We start from the raw sequence: 19,863 nt of genomic DNA, 5'->3' as shown, positions 1-19,863 counted from the left end.
ATAAGAACAGCCCTCATAGACTCATACATATGAAAGCTGTTGAAAGGATTAGAAGGATTAGGAGGTGTGGCCTTGTTGGAGGAAGTGTGTCATTGGGGATGGGCTTTGGTTTTCAAAAGTCGATGCCAGATTCTCTCTCTCTCTCTCTCTCTCTCTCTCTCTCTCTCTCTCTCTCATCTCTCATCTCTCATCTCTCTGTCTCCCCCTCCTTCTTCCTGCAGATCAGGATATACCTCTCAGCTACTGCTCCAGCCATTCATGCCACCATGCTTCCCTCCAAGATGATAATGGACTAACCCTGAAACTTAAACAAGTCCCCAATTAAATGCTTTATTTTATAAGAGTTGCCTTGACCATGGTGTCTCTTCACAGCAATAGAACAGCAATAGGGTTAGTCTTAGTGACTAAGACATCTACACATATAATATAAATAAATCAGATTAAAATTTGAAAAAAAAACTAACCATAGGGGATTTGGTCTATATTAGGCATTAGTCTCAAACAAGGTAAATGTCACAATTTAAAGTTTCAGGGTTAGTGATTCTCGGCTAAAAGGAGGAAGTAAAGACACGCATACAGACTCAGCCCTATGCCACATCCTTCTTTGTTAGTTGTTTTCTCTGTTTGCTTGAGATAGGATCTCCAGGCTGTTCTCAAAATAGTCACCTTCTGCCTCAGTGTCCAAAGCTCTGAAATTATAAATGTGCATCACCCCACCTTCCCACATCTAAGCCCCTTCATCGCTGTATCTTAACTTGTGAATTGGCAAAAAGGCAGTCAAATGGGTGTGGCATTTAATTCCCAGGTAATTCTGATACACATATCACCAGTGGCACCTACAGAGAGAATAATAAGTAGCCAAGAAACTCAGGCTGCCCTGAGTCTAAAATACAGCAGTCAGCAAAGGACATTAGAGCTTCTTGAGTTCCAAAATTGGAAGTCTACAATATTCCATCAAGGTCTGAAGTTGCATACATTTCAACAAAGAGAAAAATACCCTTGAATTTCCAAAGACAAAGACAAAAGATGAAGCAGAAGGAAAGGGGCTTAAAAGAGAATGGAACTTTACTTTTTTAGATTACTCTTCATTCACTCATTCATTCATGTGTACGGGTGTTTCGCCTGTATGCATGTCCATGAATCACATGCATGCCTATTCCTGTGAAGGCCAGAAGAGAGTATGAAATCCTCTAGAACTGGAGTTACAGATGGTTATGAACCACCATGTGGGTGCTGGGAATCCAACCCAGGGCCTCTTGAAGAACAAAAAATGTTCATAACCACTAAGCCATCTCTCAGCACCTCAAAATGGGCTGAAGACAGTCAACAGTGAGGACAGCTCTTGCAGGAAAGGTCCTAACACCTACAGTGGGCCTGTAACTCAGCTCTAGGCATTCAATGCCCATCTCCGGTCTCTGAGGGCACCTGCACTCACCTGCACACACACACAATAAAATAAGTCTATCTTAAAAAAAAGAGAGAGAGAGCATGAAAGAGCCTTTCATAGTTAAAAACAGATAACAAAGGGAGACAGAAAAGACTGGAGGTAATTCGTTATTCCCCAATATGAATTTTTCCCCTTTATCGGTGTTGGGAAATGATTAGAATGTCCAGGTCCTACATGAATTTCTATAGAAGTTCTATCATCTCATGATCTAATCCTACCTCTCTTGAGATAAATTACAGATATGTTGATACAGGTGCAAACAAGGAAGAGATGCCACTTTTTTGTCCCGTGTTCCTGAAGACTTGTATATCACACGTAAGCATATTTGGAATAATGATCAACCTGAGATATAAACACTATGTAAGACAAGTTCGACTGTCCACATCAGTAGAAGACCTCAAAATACCAGTCAAACTTTGGTTTATGTAAACCACGTTGCGAAATAACTGCATCGTTTTGTGGAAACCTTCAGCGTGGTATCCACAATTCAGAAGCATGAACCGGGAAGACCCGAAAGGAACATAGTGGTCAAGGTCACCTACCTATGAGCTCCTCCCAGACACAAGCTTTGTTCCCACGCAAGCTCAGCTCCCTCTCCCAGGTCTCCGGCCTTTGGAGTTTCATCCGCTGCCCAGCTCTGCTAGAATCCCACGGCCCAGGGAGGTGACTCCGAGAAAAGAGCTCTAGAGTAGATGGGTACCTAGGAGAGGGAAGACGGTACCTATCATTTCTAAGCTAACATCAATAGAAACGAGCCCAAGTTTGGCTCACAACATTGTCTGCCTACACTCATACTGCTGGGATTGAGAGCCGCCACAATCAGAGCCGTGAATGAACTGGGGTAATCATGCGCTTGAAACAGGGTCTCACCTGTAGCCCAGCAGGGCCTGGACATGCTGGGCAGGCTCATGGATATGCAGCTTCTCCACCAACTTCTTCAGAGTGAACCTTGGCAGGCTTTTCTCCGGCACTGCATTGTAAGCTGCTTCAAACTGTGGAAACAGCCCCAAGCACCACAAGGTCTGTTTCAGCCATGATCATGGGGTATCAGAAATAAAAGCATAAGCCTGCCACACCACATCAGGAAGCAAAGCAAAAAAAAAAAAAAAAAAGATTGCATACCACTTGAGATGATTTCATTCTCTAAAACCCATTTGGACAAAGGATAGAAACAAGCAAGGGAAAACCCTGTAGGACTGACATGAAAAAAAAGGCAGGTAATGAGAACAAAGAACATCCTTATTCTCTCAGAGAAAGAATAGGAAAGAGGGCTGGAGAGATGGCTCAGAGGTTAAGAGCACTGACTGCTCTTCCATAGGTCATGAGTTCAATTCCCAGCAATCACATGGTAGCTCACAACCATCTGTAATGAGATCTGGTGCCCTCTTCTGATGCAGGATGTTGTATTCATAATAAACAAATAAATCTTTAAAAAAGAATAAGAAGGCAACTCTTAATTATATCATAAGCAGTGGTAGCAGCTGCTGTTTTGAAAACTTTCTACGAGGGGCTGGAGAGAGAGACCAGTGGTTAAGAACATTGGCTGCTCTTCCAGAGGTCCCAGGTTCAGTTCCCAGCATCCCCATGGTGACTCACAAACGCCTGTAACTCTAAACCCAGGGGCTCTGCTGCCCTTTTCTGGCCTCCAAGAGCACTAGGTACACGCGTGGTAAAAACACATGCAGACAAAACACAGGTTCCCACAAAACAGAGAAAAATAAGAGAAAAAAATTTATATGGAGTGTAGGTATTTCATGTTTTAAACTCATTTATCCAACTTGATATGTCATCAGTCAGCAAAGTATTACAACAAGAACAGAGATGAAAAAGAAGATCCCTTCCCTTTACCCTCCAAACCAAACACAACTGAAGAATCACCAGGTGGGGACAAGTAAGTGTCTACCACACTGGCTACTAGAATTTTTTTTAATTAATGGGATTATATTTCTAAATACAAATTCAGAAGGGATTGCGCAGACATACAGACAGTTCCCAACCAAGTAACCCACCATAATCTGTTCAGCTTTAAAGGGCCAAAGGCTCTTCGGAAAACGTTTCCCGCGCTCTGAAAACGGTGGTTCTGTTTTCTACAAGGATAGGAGAAACATTTTCAAACAGGGAAAAGGAAGTTGCCCCTGGAGATTCCCATTCCAGCACCCCTGAACAAACATCTCTGCCAAATAGGAAGTGCGTTCACACAGGTGAGTCTGTTCTTTCTCCCCCTGAGCCCCACACAGGTCACCTGGACCTCTCTGGTTCCTTTGCTTTCTTGATGTACGGAATTGCCAGGCGCCCCAAAGCTCACCACGCTCCTTCACCCCTCCCTTCCCAGACAGCGGGGGCCAGAGGCAAAGACTGACTTGGGGGCGGGGTGGCTTGCGGGAGCATTTCTTGGACCGGTGTTTCCGTGGATTGTACTTCGCTAGCTGGTACTCATCAAACTGTGCAAACTTCTCAGTCATGGCAGCACGGAGGCAGGCTGGCAGGGACACCCGCTTCTTCTCATCTCCTTCTGCCAGGCTCTGTTGAGAAGAGAGGAGGTCAGCAGAGGAGACACCCAATGCTATAAAGGATGTCTAGAATAAGCTCTATTTTTTTTCCCCTCAAACTCTGGTCCAGTCCCTGTTTCACTGTTCGTCCACTCGGCTCTTACAGAGAAAATGTATCCCTCATACAGAGACAATGTATCCCTTCTGGGCACTCGGATGGAGGAAAACTGAGCGAAGGCTACCCTATCTGAAAATTTCCCCAGTGAATAAAGGAAAAAAACAAAGCCGTGAAGGTCACAGCGCAGGGTGCTAAATACCATACCTGGTAGAACTCGGCTACCTGGATCCAGTCTGAAGGCAGGCGAACAATGGCGGAGTAATACCGTCGCACGTGTGGGCGGCAGGCCGGCAAGACGGCAGCTATCGCCAAAACTGTATTGGCTACCTCCCGGATGTTAAGCTGCTGCCTAGCATACAGAGATGCCTAGGGGGGGGGAGGGTGGAAAGGAGTGGCATGTTGGTCGGTCACTTATCTCATAGCTTCATGCCCTGGACTATCACGCTCATTCTATCTGCCGGGATAAAACCTTTGCTGAGCATCCTCAGTACCTACAAAATACAAAGACCCAAGTGTCCTCTTGGTCTACCGACCGTCTCCTAAGTCAACCAGGCTGTCCTTGTTTGGAAGATCCTTCACACCAACATCTATCAAAAACTTACCAATTACAACATGGATGCGTTGTTAAAAAAAAAAAGTTAAGAGGGAAATAACGGGCAGTTTCTGAAATCTTTTTGGTGACTTTCAGTCTCAGAATTATGACAAATTATATTAAGTAAAACATTCACTATCTATTGAAATATTTCTAAGTAAAATAAAGTATCATAACCTAAAAAAAAGCTTACCTAGGGTTCAAATTGCTGATTAAACTTGTTGTCTTCCAAAGCCCCATAGTAAACATTTCTCCCTAGATCAGACTGGCCCATGGGCGTGTCTCGGGGAGGGCTGTCTTAATGACTAACTGCTGAATAAGGCTCCCACTGTGGGTGAACCATCCCTAGGCAGGTCATCCTGGGCTGTATAAGAAAACTGGCTAAAGGGTTGGAATTGGTATAAATTCTTTTGAACAATAGTTGATCAGTGTCTGAAATTCTAACTCTTGGTACAAAAATATGCAATAAAGATGCTTGTATGTGTACACTGAAATGGCATGTGTCCATGACAGCACTGTTTGTGATGGCCTAGGAGAACAAATTCTTAAATTGTAGCATCGATAAGCTGTGGTGTACAGACTCTGTTACAGCAACAGTCAGCGTCAGCTGTATGCAACATTGCGGGTCAATGTTATAATGCTGGTAAAGTACTGTCCTCCCTCCCCATAAAAGCCCAAAGTATAATTCTCTCTCTATACGAAACCGAGAATTGCTGTTTGAAGTGAGTATCCTAACTGTTCCCACCCCTCCCCCCCCCCCCAAGCAAGGAGGATCTGACTGAGGACGCTTTCTTCTTCCTGGGCAACTTCTCCAAGGGCGGTGGTTGTTTTTACTGAAGGAGGAAGGGACAGGGTCTGAAGCAGGTTCTGGGAGAGACTGAGGGAATGATCTGTTTCTGGAGCTAGTTAGCCAGATTAATCTACCTTTTTTGTTTGTTTGTTTTGTGACAATAACCATCTGAGCTGTATGGATACTGTGCATATTCTCGTTACGGTAAATAAAAGTGAGAGTTAAAAAAGAAAAGAAAGAAAGCTTGAGCCTGTGTAAGCCAGCAAGCAGTGTTCTTCCAGGTTCCCCCTCATGTTCCTGTACGACCCCTGGAGGACGGACTGTGACCTGGAAGTGTAAGCCAAGAGAACCCTCTTCCTTCCCTCAGTTGCTTTGGTTAGAATGACTTATCCTGGCAACAGAATGACACTAGAGCAGGCCTCTTCTCTGCTTCTGCAGCAGCCATGATGATCTACGCCACACTTGATTGATATCTGGGGAAGTGTTTTACTTTCTTGGAACAAGACCCAAGTTTCCTCATGTTAACGAGACTCCCGCAGCCCAGTCTTGTGCATTTAGCTCGTACAAATCCAGTCCTATACACCTGTCCCCGCCCCACCCTTCTCCACTCTGCAGGACCCCAGGGGTCCCAGACTCACCCAGACATCTTACTCCCTTCCTCAGCAAATGTCCCCTCCACCCCTGCCAGCTACCGGCTCTTCACACCACAACCGCATTAATATCTCCAACCCCCCCTCTCCTCCCCACTCCTTCATACCACGGTACCTTAAGGATGAACTCGGGATCCAAGGAGGCCAGTTCACCACAGACTTTAAGGATGGATGCCCGGGTACGGTCAGATGCACTTTTTACATTTACGTGTGAGGCCAGAGCAGAGCACAGTAAGGTCAAGAGAGCCATCTAAGAATCGGGAAACATGGATGAAAGGAGGAGGAAGAAAGGATCTATCTACATGGACCAACTTGCGCCATCAGGGGCTGGAGGCACGCCTCAGTGGTTAAGAGCTCACTGCTCTTCCAGAGGACCTAGGTTCAGTTCCCAGTACCCACATGTGGTTCATGACCTCCTCTGGCTTCAGCTCCAGAGGATGAAACATTTTTTTAGGGGGAGGGGCAGAGTCTCAGTTTGCAGCCCTAGCTGGAACTCACTATTATAGACCAGGCTGGCTTCAAGCTCCCAGAGATCCATCTGCCTCTGCCTCCCATGCACTTGGACTACAAGTCACGTGCCGTCCTTTCTGACCTCCACAAACACAAGACACACAGTGCAGATCTGCACAGGCAGGCAAATACTCAACAGGCATAAAAACAAAACCAAAAAACCCAGAAAGAACGGACTCCAGGTGCAGAAAGGCATCTGCTCAGCTGACAGGTTGGAAAGGCGGATTAAGGAGAGTAAATGAGAGCAGGATCTTGTCCCCTCTGCCACCTTTAGGGAGAAGCCCTTGGTCTCCACCCTCACCATTCCCTCACCAAGAACCTCTCCAGTTTTACCTTCTTTTCCTGTAGGACCCGGTCAGCGGTTTCGGTGTGAGACTCCGAGTCTCCAGGTGCGAGTTTCAGGACAGGCGCATCCAGCTCCTCCTCCTCCCCCAGGCTCAGACTATACAACGGCATTTGGGCGCTCTCCGTCTCTCCCTGCATTCCCTTGTCTTCTGAGAAGCACCGCTGAGCCTAGAAACAGTGGCAGTTACGAATCATACTGTGGACTCACAGTCCTCCAAGAGGGATGGAAAGTGTCTCCCAGGGACAGGGAAGGCCCACATCTCTGCCTTCACTAGTCACCTCGAGTCCCTCCTGTCTGGCTTGGCACTCTTTCTCACGCTACCTTTCCCTAGTCAAGCTCCTAAGCTTTTTGCTCAGCTGCTCTGAGGCTTCCACACTGCCGCTCATGACTGCCATCCGGGAGCCCAAGGTCTCTCGCATACCTCCTAAATGCAGTTCGGGTGTTTTCTGGGGCAGAGGAATGTCAAGCCCCAATTCAAGCCCCCAAGAAGCAAAGAGCTTCTTCATTCACTATCCTCTCCCTAATAGGGCTGTTGGAAAATTCAACGGAATAACATATGTTCAACTCTACAAATTGCAAAACACTAAATCACAGCAGGGGAACGGCGGTTGTATGTTGAAACCAGAACTTTGTGAAGTGCCTTTTTCCTGGCTTGATTCGAAAGATGGGGAAATTAAAGCTCCACCAGGAATGCTCGCGTTGCCTAAGGCTATATTCTTTGGAGTTACCAGAGATGCTGTTAAGATTCAGGTAGACTTTTCCCCAAGTGTCCACAGAGGAAATGGGTTCCTGTCCGCCATCCTGATCTGCGTAGTAAATGTGCTTACAGGGATCTGTTGAGTGGCCATGTGTTAGCTCACAAGTGAACAAGGAAGGAAGTTCTGACGCAGTAGATACACTGCGTGTCTGACCTTGGACGCAGCCAGCTAACTCTGTTGTGATGATCAGAGGCCTTCTGAGACAAGGACTGGTTTTGAGATCTATTACCTAGAATCCCTGTACTAAGTACTTGGTAAGAACAAAGATGCCAGTGAAGACAGCCACAAGGTAAAGAGTAACTCAGAAAAAGCCATGAGAGACTGGAGATGTAGCTCAGCAGTGGAGCCTGCCTACCATGTGCATGCCCGTGGGTTCAACTCCTTGAACTGTCAAAGGTACCAAAAGGCCGATACCAAAAATCGCTCTGAGAAAAATTCCCTAGATGCAAAGCATTAGAGAAGGTTCTGAAATCTAGTGATAACATAACAGATATGGCTAGAGTCGAGATCAGCATCCAAAAACAATTACCAAAGCTACTTCCTGAACTCCAGATGTAGCAGAGATAGATTCCGGGGCCCTGGAACAAGTCAGAAGGTCTGGATTCCCAGAGAAACATGGACCCTTCTTAGTAGGAGGCTCAGAGAACAGGCTAATGTTTGCACTGCACAAATCAGTCTGCATCATGTGAGATGCACGATGACACTGGAGCAAGGGGCTGGTGGACACAGTGCTCTTTACAGTGGAGAGGGTAGCTAGACACCGGTTCTCCAAGGACAGAACGTCTGGGTGGACGGATGTATGTCCACGTAGTTTCTCCAGGGGCTGGAGGTCAGGGAGCATGGGCAGGCACCGGTTCTCCAAGGACAGGATGTCTGGGTGGACGGATGTATGTCCACGTAGTTTCTCCAGGGGCTGGAGGTCAGGGAGCATGGGCAGGCACCGGTTCTCCAAGGACAGGATGTCTGGGTGGACGGATGTATGTCCATGTAATTTTTCCAGGGGCTGGAGGTCAGGGAGCATGGGCAGGCACTGGTTCTCCAAGGACAGAACGTCTGGGTGGGCAGATATATGTCCATGTAGTTTCTCCAGGGGCTGGAGGTCAGGGAGCATGGTCAGACACCGGTTCTTCAAGGAGAGGATGTCTCGGTGGGCAGGCACATGACCACAAAGTTTCTCCATAGCTGCAGCACAACCAACATATGCCTAGGGAAAAGAACAAGTGAGTGATGAGTTGTATTAGAAACATACCAACTCCATATTCATCTGTTTGTACCAGTGATATGCAAAGAACAAACTATTTTTATTTCTTTTAAAAATCAGATTTAGTAGTAGTAGTAGCAGTAGTAGTAGTAGTATTTGTTTTTTCGAGACAAGGTTTCTCTGTGTAACAGTCCTAGTTGTCTTGGAACTCAATCTGTAGACAAGGCTGGCCTTGAACTCACAGAGATCTGCCTGCCTCTGCCTCCTGAGGGCTGGGATTAAAGGCATGCGCCAACACTGCCTGGCTGCTTATTATTATTATTATTATTACTATTACTAGTATTATTATTATTATTGCTGTGTGCATGGTTGGGGTAAGTTCAGGCACACACGTCACAGCGTGCGTGAGGTTAGAGGAGTTGGCTCTCTCCTTCCAAAGTGGGACCAGGGATTGAACTCAGGCGATCAGGATTGCACAGCAAACAGTTTTGGCCACTGAACCGTCTTGCCGGCCCTTCCCTTCATCCAGGGAGAATTCTAAGAGAACAAGATGGGAAAAAGTAAAGCAAGAGTGTAGAGGGAATAGAAAGCCTAGCCTGGTGGTGACCTGCCTAGAATCCCCGCAGAAGAGGAGGGCATGCGAAAGACCAGCCTGGGCTACATAGCAAATTCCAGGTCCCTGTGAGCTACCCTAACACACCCTTTCTCGGAAGAAATCGCGTCCGGCTTATTCCCCTCGTGTCTCTGTACTAGAAGGGGGGGGCAGTGAGCGTAGACGTGGCACACACCTGTCCTCTCAGCATCTGAGGCAGAAGTAGGAGGATCAGGAGTTCAAGGTCATTTTTGACTACCTAGCAAGTGAAAAGAGCAAAGCCACCCTGGAATATAGGAGACTTTGTCCAAAAGGGCTGAGGAGCTAGGAACTCAGCTGATAAAGCATCTACAGGTGGATTCTGCCAGCAAGCTGGCCAGGCAACCACCAACAGTAAGGTGGGAAGCAACAGAGTTAGACACCTGGTGTGCCCCCGAGCCTTGCGTACACACCTGGACGTGCACACACTCTTGCACGCGCGGAACATGCACACACATATACCACACACACACATACACACACACCATGAACAACAATGTCTCTCGGAATTAACCCGAGATTTTATTTGTTTGTTTGTTTGTTTTTTTATTTGTTGCTGAGACAAGGTCTCACTATGTAGGTCTGGCTGGCCTGGAGCTACTATGTAGACCAGGCTGGCCTCCAACTCACAGAGAACCACCTGCCTCTCTCCCTGCCTCCCCAGTGCTATTAAAGGCATATACAACCACACCCGGCATAACCCAGGATTGAAACACAAGTTACCAAAATAAAAACTAAGTTAACAGAAAAATAAAGACATGTAATTTTTTTCTCTCTCCCTGGAGTTTGTGAAGATTCAGATGAATAAATCAGAAAACTTAGAAGTTCTTCCCCGTGTCCCAGAGAGAACTGCTACCGATGATTTTATACTTGCATGCAAACATTTTCTGTGCATATACAAGCATGTATACCGGCCCCCACTTCAACCTTTCTCTTTGGCTTCACGAATGGGGCCGTACTTCAAACATTCTGGTCTCTGGGAAGTCGTGAAGGCCTGCTGTGTTAGCATCTTAGCGTACAACTCTGTGTTAAGTGTGGACAGTCTAGCGAGTTTCTGTCGCTAAGAGTGTTCACAACACCCCTCATTTGTGACATTCACTCACTCCTCCCAGGAGCATTTAGGAACCTGTTCTCCCCCAACCACCTACCACCCCCTCCCTCCGCCACCCGCTACCCCCACCCGCTACCCCCACCCAGGCGGCCCGGAAGGACTAAGCGGCTGCACTGCGCTCGCCCGATCTTTCCCAGAGTCCAGCCACACGGGACTCAGCCAGGGCTCTCTACCTGCGCTCGGGACTGGAAAAACTGCCCAATGAGGGGCGCCTTGGTTCGCCGCAGCGGGGAGCAGAAAGCGGCCTGGGTCAGCCACTGGAAAGGTTGGAAAACAGGGAAGCGAAAGGAAACCAACACCCCAAGGAGGAGAAAGGGCGAGGCTGGGCTGTGGGCGGGGCCGGACAGCGACCTGGGCGGGGCTGAGGGCGGACTGCTGCGGGGTGTATAATCGCAAATGCTGGGACTGCAGGCCTGTGCCAACCACACCCGGTTTGATTTGCACGGTTCCCGGATTCTTACGCAGGATCAGGCCACCTTTACCAACTGCGGGGCACCCCTACCGAATACTGTCTGTTCTGATGATATTATGTATCTTAAGTATGCCCCCAAAGGGTTATGTGCTGAAAGACTGATTGCCAGCTTGGGCAAACTATTGGGAGGTGGTGAAAACTTTGGGAAAGGAGTTAAATCTCCAAGAGTGTGTCCTCTGAGTGATTATGAAAGTCAGATCCCTTCTCTCCCTCTTCCTTCCTTCTATCTACCCTGGAAGTGAATGTGCCTTCAAATCTCCTGATGCCGTTGTTTTTTTTTCCCCCGCTAAGTAGAACTCCTTTGTGTAAATGTACCACATTTTCTTTATACTTTTCAGGTGAGGGGCATCTTAGGTTGTTTCCATTATTACGAATAAAACTGCTATGAACGCAGTTGAACAAGTGTCCTTGTGGTGTGAATGTGCCTCCTTTAGGTATATGCCCAAGAGTGTTCCTGGGTGAATGGGGGGGGGGGCAGTAGGTGGGAACTCAAGGGATCGGGTTGGGGTTTGACGGAGGGGGAGAGTACTGAAAGAGATGACTGGAAAGATGGGGCATTTGGGGGTCATGTAGAAACCTGATGCAAGGGAAATTCCCACGAATCTTCAGAATAAACCCCAAGAAGGCTCCTAGCAGTGGTGGGGAGGGCGCCTGAACTGGCCCTCGCCTTTGATAAGACTGGTGACCATCCCGCTGTCATCAGAGAGCTTTCATCCAGTAACTGATAGAAATAGATGCAGAGATCCACAGCCAAACATCAGGCTAAGCTCAATGAATCCTGCTGAAAAGAAGGAGGAAGAATTGTAGGAGCCAGAGGGGCCAAGGACATGGCAAGAAAACCCGCAGAAACAACTAACCTGAATCACAGGAACTCACAGAGTGTGGGCCAAACACCAAGGAGCCTGCATGAGACTCACCTAGATCCTATATATAATATATATATAATATATATATATATTATATATATATGACGGTAGTGTAGCTCGGTCAACTTGTAGGACTCCTAGCGATGGGAGCAAGGGGCCGTCCCTAACACTTGGCTGGCTCTTGGGAACATATTCCTCAGACTGGATTGCCTTGCCCAGCTTTAACACAAGGGGAGGAACTTAGTCTTGCTGCAACTTGATATGCCATGCTTTGTGGACCATGGGAGGCCTCCCTTTTCTGAACACAAACAGGAGTGGAATTGGGGGGTGGGGAGTGGGGGAGGGAATGGGAGGAGAGGAGGGAGGGGAAACTACCTTCAGGATGAGAAGGAAGGAAAGAAAGAAGAATGGAAGGAAGGAAGGAAGGGAGGGAGGGAGGGAGGGAGGGAGGGAGGGAGGGAGGGAGGGAGGGAGGGAGGAAGGAAGGGGAAAACCTGCACAAAACAACTTGGTGAAAAGGATTTATTTCCTGTTTCAAGTCTATCGTCATGGGAAGCCAAGGTAGAAACACTGGAGGAATGCCACTTACTGGCTGGCTTCCTGCTTCTGCTCAACCGACTTTCTTATACAGCTCAGGCCCATCTGCCCAAGGGTTGCCTTGGCCCTTGGCTCTCCTCATCAATTAACTCTTTTGGTTTTTTTTTGGTTTTTCGAGACAGGGTTTCTCTGTAGCTTTGGAGGCTGTCCTGGAACTCACTTTGTAGACCAGGCTGGCCTCGAACTCACAGAGATCCACCTGCCTCTGCCTCCCGAGTGCTGGGATTAAAGGCGTGCACCACCACTGCCCGGCCCCTCATCAATTAATAATAATAATAATAAGTGACCACAGATGTATCCATAGGCCGATTTGATCGGGTCATCTCCCCATCTGAGATTCCCTCTTCCCACATGTGATGACAACCATGAACACTGATCACACGACTCGCCAGTAAGAAGCACTGAGGCTACTCTTGCTGAGGACTATGGTTCGAGTCCCAGAACCTACATAGTGGCTAACCATCATAATTCCAGTTCTAGAGGATCTGAGTCCCTCTTCTGGCTTCCTTAGGCAATACACTCAAGTGGTATATCACATTCATCCAGGCAAAACACTCATGCACATAAAATCAAAGTAAATAATTTTTCATAAAAAAAAGATAGCCAGGGGCTGGGGAGTGCCTCAGAGGTTGAGAACACTGATGACTCTTCCAGAAGTCCTGAGTTCAATTCCCAGGAACCACATGGTGGCTCACAACCATCTATAAATGAGATCTGATGCCCTCTTCTAGCCTGCAGGCATACCTGCAGACAGAACACTGTATATATAATAAATAAATCTTTTTAAAAAAGCCATTGCAAGAGACATAGTGAAAAAATGGAAATAAGAGGAGAGAGCCTCTCAATGACCTCCTTTCTTTTTTAGGAACGGAGGTGCTGTGGGTCCAACTCAGAACCTAGAGCACGCTAAGCAGACATTCTAGGACAAAGCTACACCCTCAGTCGTTAAAGATCTTAATTAGCTATGGGTCTCGAATTGAGCATCACTTGAGAAAGTGCACTCTCCTATCGGCTAAGCAGGAGGCATTGGTTTCAAGGACAGAAAGGTGGAGAAAAGCAGAGACAAAAGAACAAAAGGTAGATTGGGCATCTCAGTTATTTCCCTTACAACTGCTAAACAGGGAGGCCTCACAAGAGAAAATCGATGAGTAAACAGCCAGTGGTTTTGGTAAAAAAAATTCCTGTCACTGCAACTGCAACTGGGTTGTGACCTCTGCCCACCATCCTCGAATACAATTTATCCGCCAGGGGAAGAGCTCAGTGTTGAGCTCTAACATCAAAGATTGCTTTGTTTTGTTGTTTTGTTTTCTAATTTGTTTGTTTGATTAGTTGGTTTGGCTCTTTGAGATAGCGTTTTTTACTTACTACCAAGCTAGCCTTGAACTTGAAGTGATCCTCCTGCCTCTGTATCCCCGGTGCGCTGGGATTGTAGGCATGCTCTACAATACCAGCTTCCATTTTTAGTTTTCACCTGTTGAACCATAGTGTAGGAACTTAACCCAAAACATTGGTTTCCTGTAGTTTTTATTGAACCAGTTTAATAGGGAATACATCTTCCAGCCTGAATTATAAGTATATACATTAAAATTTTACAGGCATAATTACATGCCTATAACCAAAGCACACGGGCAGAAGCAAGAGAATTATTGTATGTTTGAGGCCAAGCTCCAAGCCAGCTAGAGCTACATGAGATCCTATTTCAAACAAACAAACAAACAAGTTAACTGGACTTAATTTCCAGAGACAGTTACAGACTGAATGCTAAGGGACATTTCTGCTGGGAGTTAGGGAAAACGTAACTTTTGTCTTTGCTTGGGACAAAGAAAACCTTTAAGTGAGCAGATGGTCACCAAGTCCAATCTCAGCTTGTCTTTGGGGTGGATGGTACTAAGCGTCCATTACCCACGTTTGCTTCCGTCTGCCCACTTCCCCAAGCAGCAGCTTCTTTGAGTGGAAGCATTCTTTCTTTACATTGCTGAATTAGGAGTTTTGCCAGTCAAGTAACTATTCAGAGCTAATGAGACACTCTGTCATTTTCCATCACCGTGAATTCATCTAATTCCCAAATCCCGTATCTTTATTTTCAAGTGCTTAGAGAACCACTCACCTTTAAGTGTTATTTTTTTATATTTACTTTTAACAACGTATACAAGGGTGTCTGTGAGTGGGTATGCGCATGGGTGCCCTCAGAAGGGGGGGTAGGGGTGTTAGGGTGAGGTAGAGGAACTGGAATTACAGGTAATTATGAGTAGTCACCTGCTGGGGATTGAACTCGGGTCCTCTGGAAGAGCAGTGCATACTCTTGACCACTGAGCCATCTCTCCAGCCTCTACAATTTGGTTTTGTTTTTCTTTTAAGTTAGCATACAAAGTAATGGATTTAATCACGGCATTTTCTTTTGTAAATATTGTTATTAATTCTTAGAGAATTTCACACAATGCCTTTTGGTTATATTCACCCCCTACTCATCCCCTGTTAGCTATGACATTGTCATACACACATGTCTTACTCTGGTTTATCTTCTCCTCCCCGCCACCTGACCCCAACTCCCTGTCTCCCTCTTGCTCTGCTCCTCCTCCCCAACAGCTGCATCTTCTACTGTTACGTCACATGGACTCCATTCTTTTACCCCTTCTCCACCTTCCCTTAAGGCCTTGTGCTCTCAGTCATACTAACTACACCCCTAATTGTGGCTGAATGACACTGAGCTTCAGTGGCCTTCAGTCTTTGGATGGCCTTTAAACATTCTTAGTACATTTCTGTCTTGTTAGTTTGAGTGTATGCGCACATACATGCGTGCTCATTGCACACGTGTGGAGGTCGCCTTTCTCCTTACCCCAGGGAGGGTCTGGGGAGCAGACTCTGTGGTCAGACTGAGCAGCATGCCTCTGCCAGCAGAGCCCGGGAAGCCCTTCTGAAAAGACCCTTCTGTCTATTAAAACCGCTTGCTGTAGTAGTCAGTTTTATTTCCCACTCATTACCCTCCTCAACAAACCTCTGTCAAGCACAAAGGGCAGTGATACAAGGCATAAACCACAGGGATGTAAAGTGTGTCGGGAATTTCCAGCAGCTTCCTGGAGAAGATAGACTTTGAACTGGGAAGGACAAACCTCTGAGAAGAAGCTGAAAGGGGAGTAAGAAAATCAGGAATGAAGGCACCATTGATTTTACCTGAACATTTTCCCCTTCATCTCCAACAGCTTTCTTTTGATTTATAGATTTCTATATTTATATTTCTTCTTTAAAACTACCATCAACTTTACTTTTTTATAAATAAAAAAAGCCACCTGTACATAGTTCTGTTGCTTTTATTTACAAAAAATTAGGCTCGCATATAATCTTAAAGTCTTTATCTGGAAGAAAGACTAATTAAATTATAAGCTCTCAGGAAGCAATCTTGTTCTTTCAGACAGTGGGCTATGGGAAAGCTCTGCTTTATCCAATTTTTTTTTTTTTTTTGGTTTTTCGAGACAGGGTTTCTCTGTGGCTTTGGAGGCTGTCCTGGAACTCACTCTGTAGACCAGGCTGGCCTCAAACTCACAGAGATCCGCCTGCCTCTCCGAGTGCTGGGATTAAAGGCGTGCGCCACCAACGCCCGGTTTGCTTTATCCAATTTTAATAGTGAAGCTATTCAGAAAACTTGGGTTTATACTAAGCTCCCACCATTCCAACTGTGTGTTGTCTGCAGCATTCCCTGATGTGTATGAGGGTCTCTCTCGTTCTTTTTTGGTTTTTCGAGACAGGTTTTTCTCTATGGCTTTGGAGGCTGTCCCGGAATTAGCTCTTGTAGACCAGGCTGGTCGATCCACCTGCCTCTGCCTCCAGAGTGCTGGGATTAAAGGCGTGCACCACCAACACCTGACTGCTCAGACTGATTTTTTTTTTAATAGAACCCAGGACCATCAGCCCAGGGATGGTGCCACCCTCAATGGTCTGAGCCCTCCCCCATCAATCACTAATTAAGAAAATGCCCTACAGGTTTGCTTACAGCCCAATATTATAGAAGTATTTTCTTAATTGAGGCTCCCTCCTCTCAGAAGACTTTAGCTTGTGTCAAGTTGACATAAAACTATCCAGTACCCTCCCTAACTACATTCTAAATTTTTGCTTTTACACACATAGATAAGTCTAGTCTACTCCTCATCCCTCATCAAGGAAACTTCTCTTGGCAACAGACATAGATCATTACAGAAAACTACAACCAATCAAAACACAGTTGTGGATCCCAATCCCAGTGGATGCATCTACAGAAGAACTCCTACAACTGAGGCTCGGGGGTCACTGTGGAAGAGAGGGTGCAAAGATCGAAAGAACCAGGGGATCAAGGAGTTCACTATGAGACGGTGCTCCTAGAAATGTCAGAAGCTACCCCCAGGAAGCTTCACAAATACCACTGCCCAAGCATGACCCGAACAAGGGTAGCACCAATAGACATGTTAACTTGGATGGCAAAAGCCAAAGAGGTTTCACGAAGAACTACAATCAACTGGAATGCTGGGACTGGGAAAAACAGTCTTCCCCAGGGAAGAGCACACCAACACCAGCTTGTTATCCCATACCAAAGGGTCAGCACTGAAAACATACACACAACTAATACTAATAGTTTCTACTATGCAGGTTGTATTTATTCATCTAGGAATTTATATATGTATACACACAAGAGGCCGTGAATTTGAAAGAGAGCAATGGGAGGGGTATAGGATAGGGTTTGGAGGGAGGAAGGGAAAGAAGAAAATGATGTAATTATATTATAATCTCAAAAACTAAAAAGTACCATGAAAGAACAGGCAAACTCCTCCCATCAAGGAGATGAAAAAGGCCTCAAAGTTGAGAGGCCACCCAGGGACTCTGTGTGGGACCTAAGGCTCCTGACCCTTCCCGTTCCTGACTCCTTCTCCTTCCCCTTCATTTGTCTCACCCACAGTATCCTCTCTCAGGTAAGCTCTTTTCCCCCAGGGTGAGCCGTTTGTAACAGCTGGTATCACGGCAAGGAACAACCCCAGAAGCAACAGGCAGCCCCTCTTGATGGGGCCCATCCCTGCTTTCCTGGATGGCCCAATTCTCCTGACCCTCCTTCAACATGGTGGCAGGCAAGATGCAGGCTGTCGTCCGATCTCCACCTGTGTGCCACCGTGTCCAGCTCAGGTTCTTTTTAAATTATCCTGTGAACTCGGTTCCAGTAAGCCCATCAGTGCTTGAGGTTGAGACAGCTTTATCTTAAAGAGGGATGGGTAGCTGTTTTACCCAACCTTTCTACTTCCTCAAACTGGTCCAATCTGGCCCCAGGTATCACAGCCTTATGAGCCTCTCCCCCTCAGTCAATAAACAAACAAATAAATACATCCCAAGTCAAGCAATTCAGATCGGGCATGCTCGCTGATTATCATGGTTTCTTGTAGTGGGCCTCTGTATTCTGAACCATGAGCTTCTTTCTTTTTTTTTTTTTTTTTTTTTTTTTTTTTGGGTTTTTTCGAGACAGGGTTTCTCTGTGGCTTTGGAGGCTGTCCTGAAACTAGCTCTTGTAGACCAGGCTGGCCTCGAACTCACAGAGATCCGCCTTCCTCTGCCTCCCGAGTGCTGGGATTAAAGGTGTGTGCCACCAATGCCCGGCTGAGTTTATTTCTTTGTTCTTTTCTTTTCTTTCTATTCAAAGTCAGACCTAGGTGATAATCTCTAATACTTCTACTTTTCCTCATTGTGATGGCTTGAATAAGAATTAGCCCCCACAAACCAGGCATTGGTGGCGCACGCCTTTAATCCCAGCACTCGGGAGGCAGAGGCAGGCGGATCTCTGTGAGTTCGAGGCCAGCCTGGTCTACAGAGCGAGTTCTAGGACAGCCTCCAAAACAATACTGAGAAACCCTGTCTTGAAAAACCAAAAAAAGAAAAAAAAGAATTAGCCCCCACATGCTCACAGATATCTGAACTTCATCCCCAGTTGCAACTGTTTAAGGAAGTGTAGAAGGTGTAGGTAGCCTCCTTGGAGGAAGCATGCCACGAGGGCCAGGGTTTGAGATTACATAGCCTCATCCTACTTCCAGTTTTCCCTCTCTGCTTCGTGCTTGTGGTTGAGGATATAGTGTCTCAGCTTACTGCTCCACAGCCATGCCTCCCCACGCTGATGGGCTCTTACCACTTTGGAACTGCAAGCCAATTACAAGGTCAAGTGGATTCTCTCTGCGTTGGTCATGATGTTTTATCAGAGAAGTGATAATATACTCACTATCCAATTCCTTCCCACGGGTACCAAGATTTTGGACCCTAAGAAAGGCTCTTTAGCATAACCCCCTCCCGCACAGTCTACTAGACGTACGCAGCAAGCCAACAGCTCCATCTCATAACCCCTTTCCCACTTTTCCTGACTAATGTGGAGATAGGATCAATGTGTCTTTCTCGTCATAATTCTCCCCTTGCATGGGCACATTCTTTCTAGGCAGATAGCTTGGCCTCAACTGTTTGTCTCCTCACTCACAGCGAAAGCCATGCAGCAGCTGCCACGGCCTGACTTCATTCTTGTCACCTCTATGAGATGACCTACACGGAGGAGCGTTTGTGTCGCCCTGGAATGGATGAAGGATGAAGGATCTGTGCAAGGTTGTGCCTCTGTGACAGGCTATTACATCTCTGTTCCAAAGATGACAAAGAGGTCACTCTCCTGAGGGTTAGGACTCATACTGCACTGCCACTGACTTCCAGTAAGCCAGTCCCAGCAGCAAGTACCAGATATTTGTACCATGCCCTAGATTTAATCTGAAATTTGACAGTGACCCTCAGAGCACTTTAACCTAGTGTGAGAAATACTGTTAAGAGGAAAGGCTGGTTCTAACAGAAGTGTTGTGGCCAGGTGTGTTCCCCTCAATCACTCAGGGTTACCTTTTCCCCATCTTGAGACAGGGTGTCCTGTAACCCAGGCTGGTTCTAACAGAAGTGTTGTGACTAGGTGTGTTACCCTCAATCACTCAGGGTTACCTTTTCCCCATCTTGAGACAGGGTGTCCTGTAACCCAGGCTGGTTCTAAACTCTGGACCATTCTGCCTCAGCCTCCCAACTACTAGGACTACAGATACAAACTACCACGCCTGGCTTAAATTACCTACCTCTACACACTAATATTGTTAGATTACCTACCTTTCCACACTAATATTGTTAAAACAACAAACAAAAAAATAAAGTCAAACATGGTGGCTCATGCCTGCAATCGACAGCCTCCAAAACAATACAGAGAAACCCCTGTCTCATAAAATCAATAAAAAATCATAATCGTTGTCCACAACCCATTGATCTT

General features: G+C 46.4%; 1 protein-coding gene across 2 annotated transcripts in view; it reads right to left on the bottom strand.

Annotated features, from left to right (window-relative positions):
* The window catches only part of Tep1 (telomerase associated protein 1), a 53,939-nt gene extending 42,970 nt beyond the window's left edge, over positions 1-10,969 (bottom strand). Inside the window, exons 1-10 of one of the 2 annotated variants that reach the window (XM_040735780.1) lie at positions 10,817-10,969; positions 8,572-8,904; positions 8,230-8,481; positions 6,930-7,109; positions 6,202-6,336; positions 4,259-4,420; positions 3,808-3,969; positions 3,457-3,534; positions 2,318-2,439; positions 1,990-2,147 (exon numbers count right to left, since the gene is read on the bottom strand). In XM_040735780.1, the coding sequence (XP_040591714.1) occupies positions 1,990-2,147; positions 2,318-2,439; positions 3,457-3,534; positions 3,808-3,969; positions 4,259-4,420; positions 6,202-6,336; positions 6,930-7,109; positions 8,230-8,481; positions 8,572-8,880 (1,558 nt within the window). In that variant the 5' untranslated portion in view covers positions 8,881-8,904; positions 10,817-10,969. Of the gene's footprint in view, positions 1-1,989; positions 2,148-2,317; positions 2,440-3,456; positions 3,535-3,807; positions 3,970-4,258; positions 4,421-6,201; positions 6,337-6,929; positions 7,110-8,229; positions 8,905-10,816 lie in introns of both variants that reach the window. The other variant, XM_040735779.1, reaches the window with a different exon arrangement.
* Positions 10,970-19,863: the final 8,894 nt, after the last annotated feature.

The sequence above is a fragment of the Mesocricetus auratus genome, unplaced genomic scaffold (assembly GCF_017639785.1).
Source record: "Mesocricetus auratus isolate SY011 unplaced genomic scaffold, BCM_Maur_2.0 Super-Scaffold_100048, whole genome shotgun sequence".
In the NCBI taxonomy this organism is placed as follows: Eukaryota; Metazoa; Chordata; class Mammalia; order Rodentia; family Cricetidae; genus Mesocricetus; species Mesocricetus auratus.
This window is presented reverse-complemented; position numbering and strand designations above follow the sequence as displayed.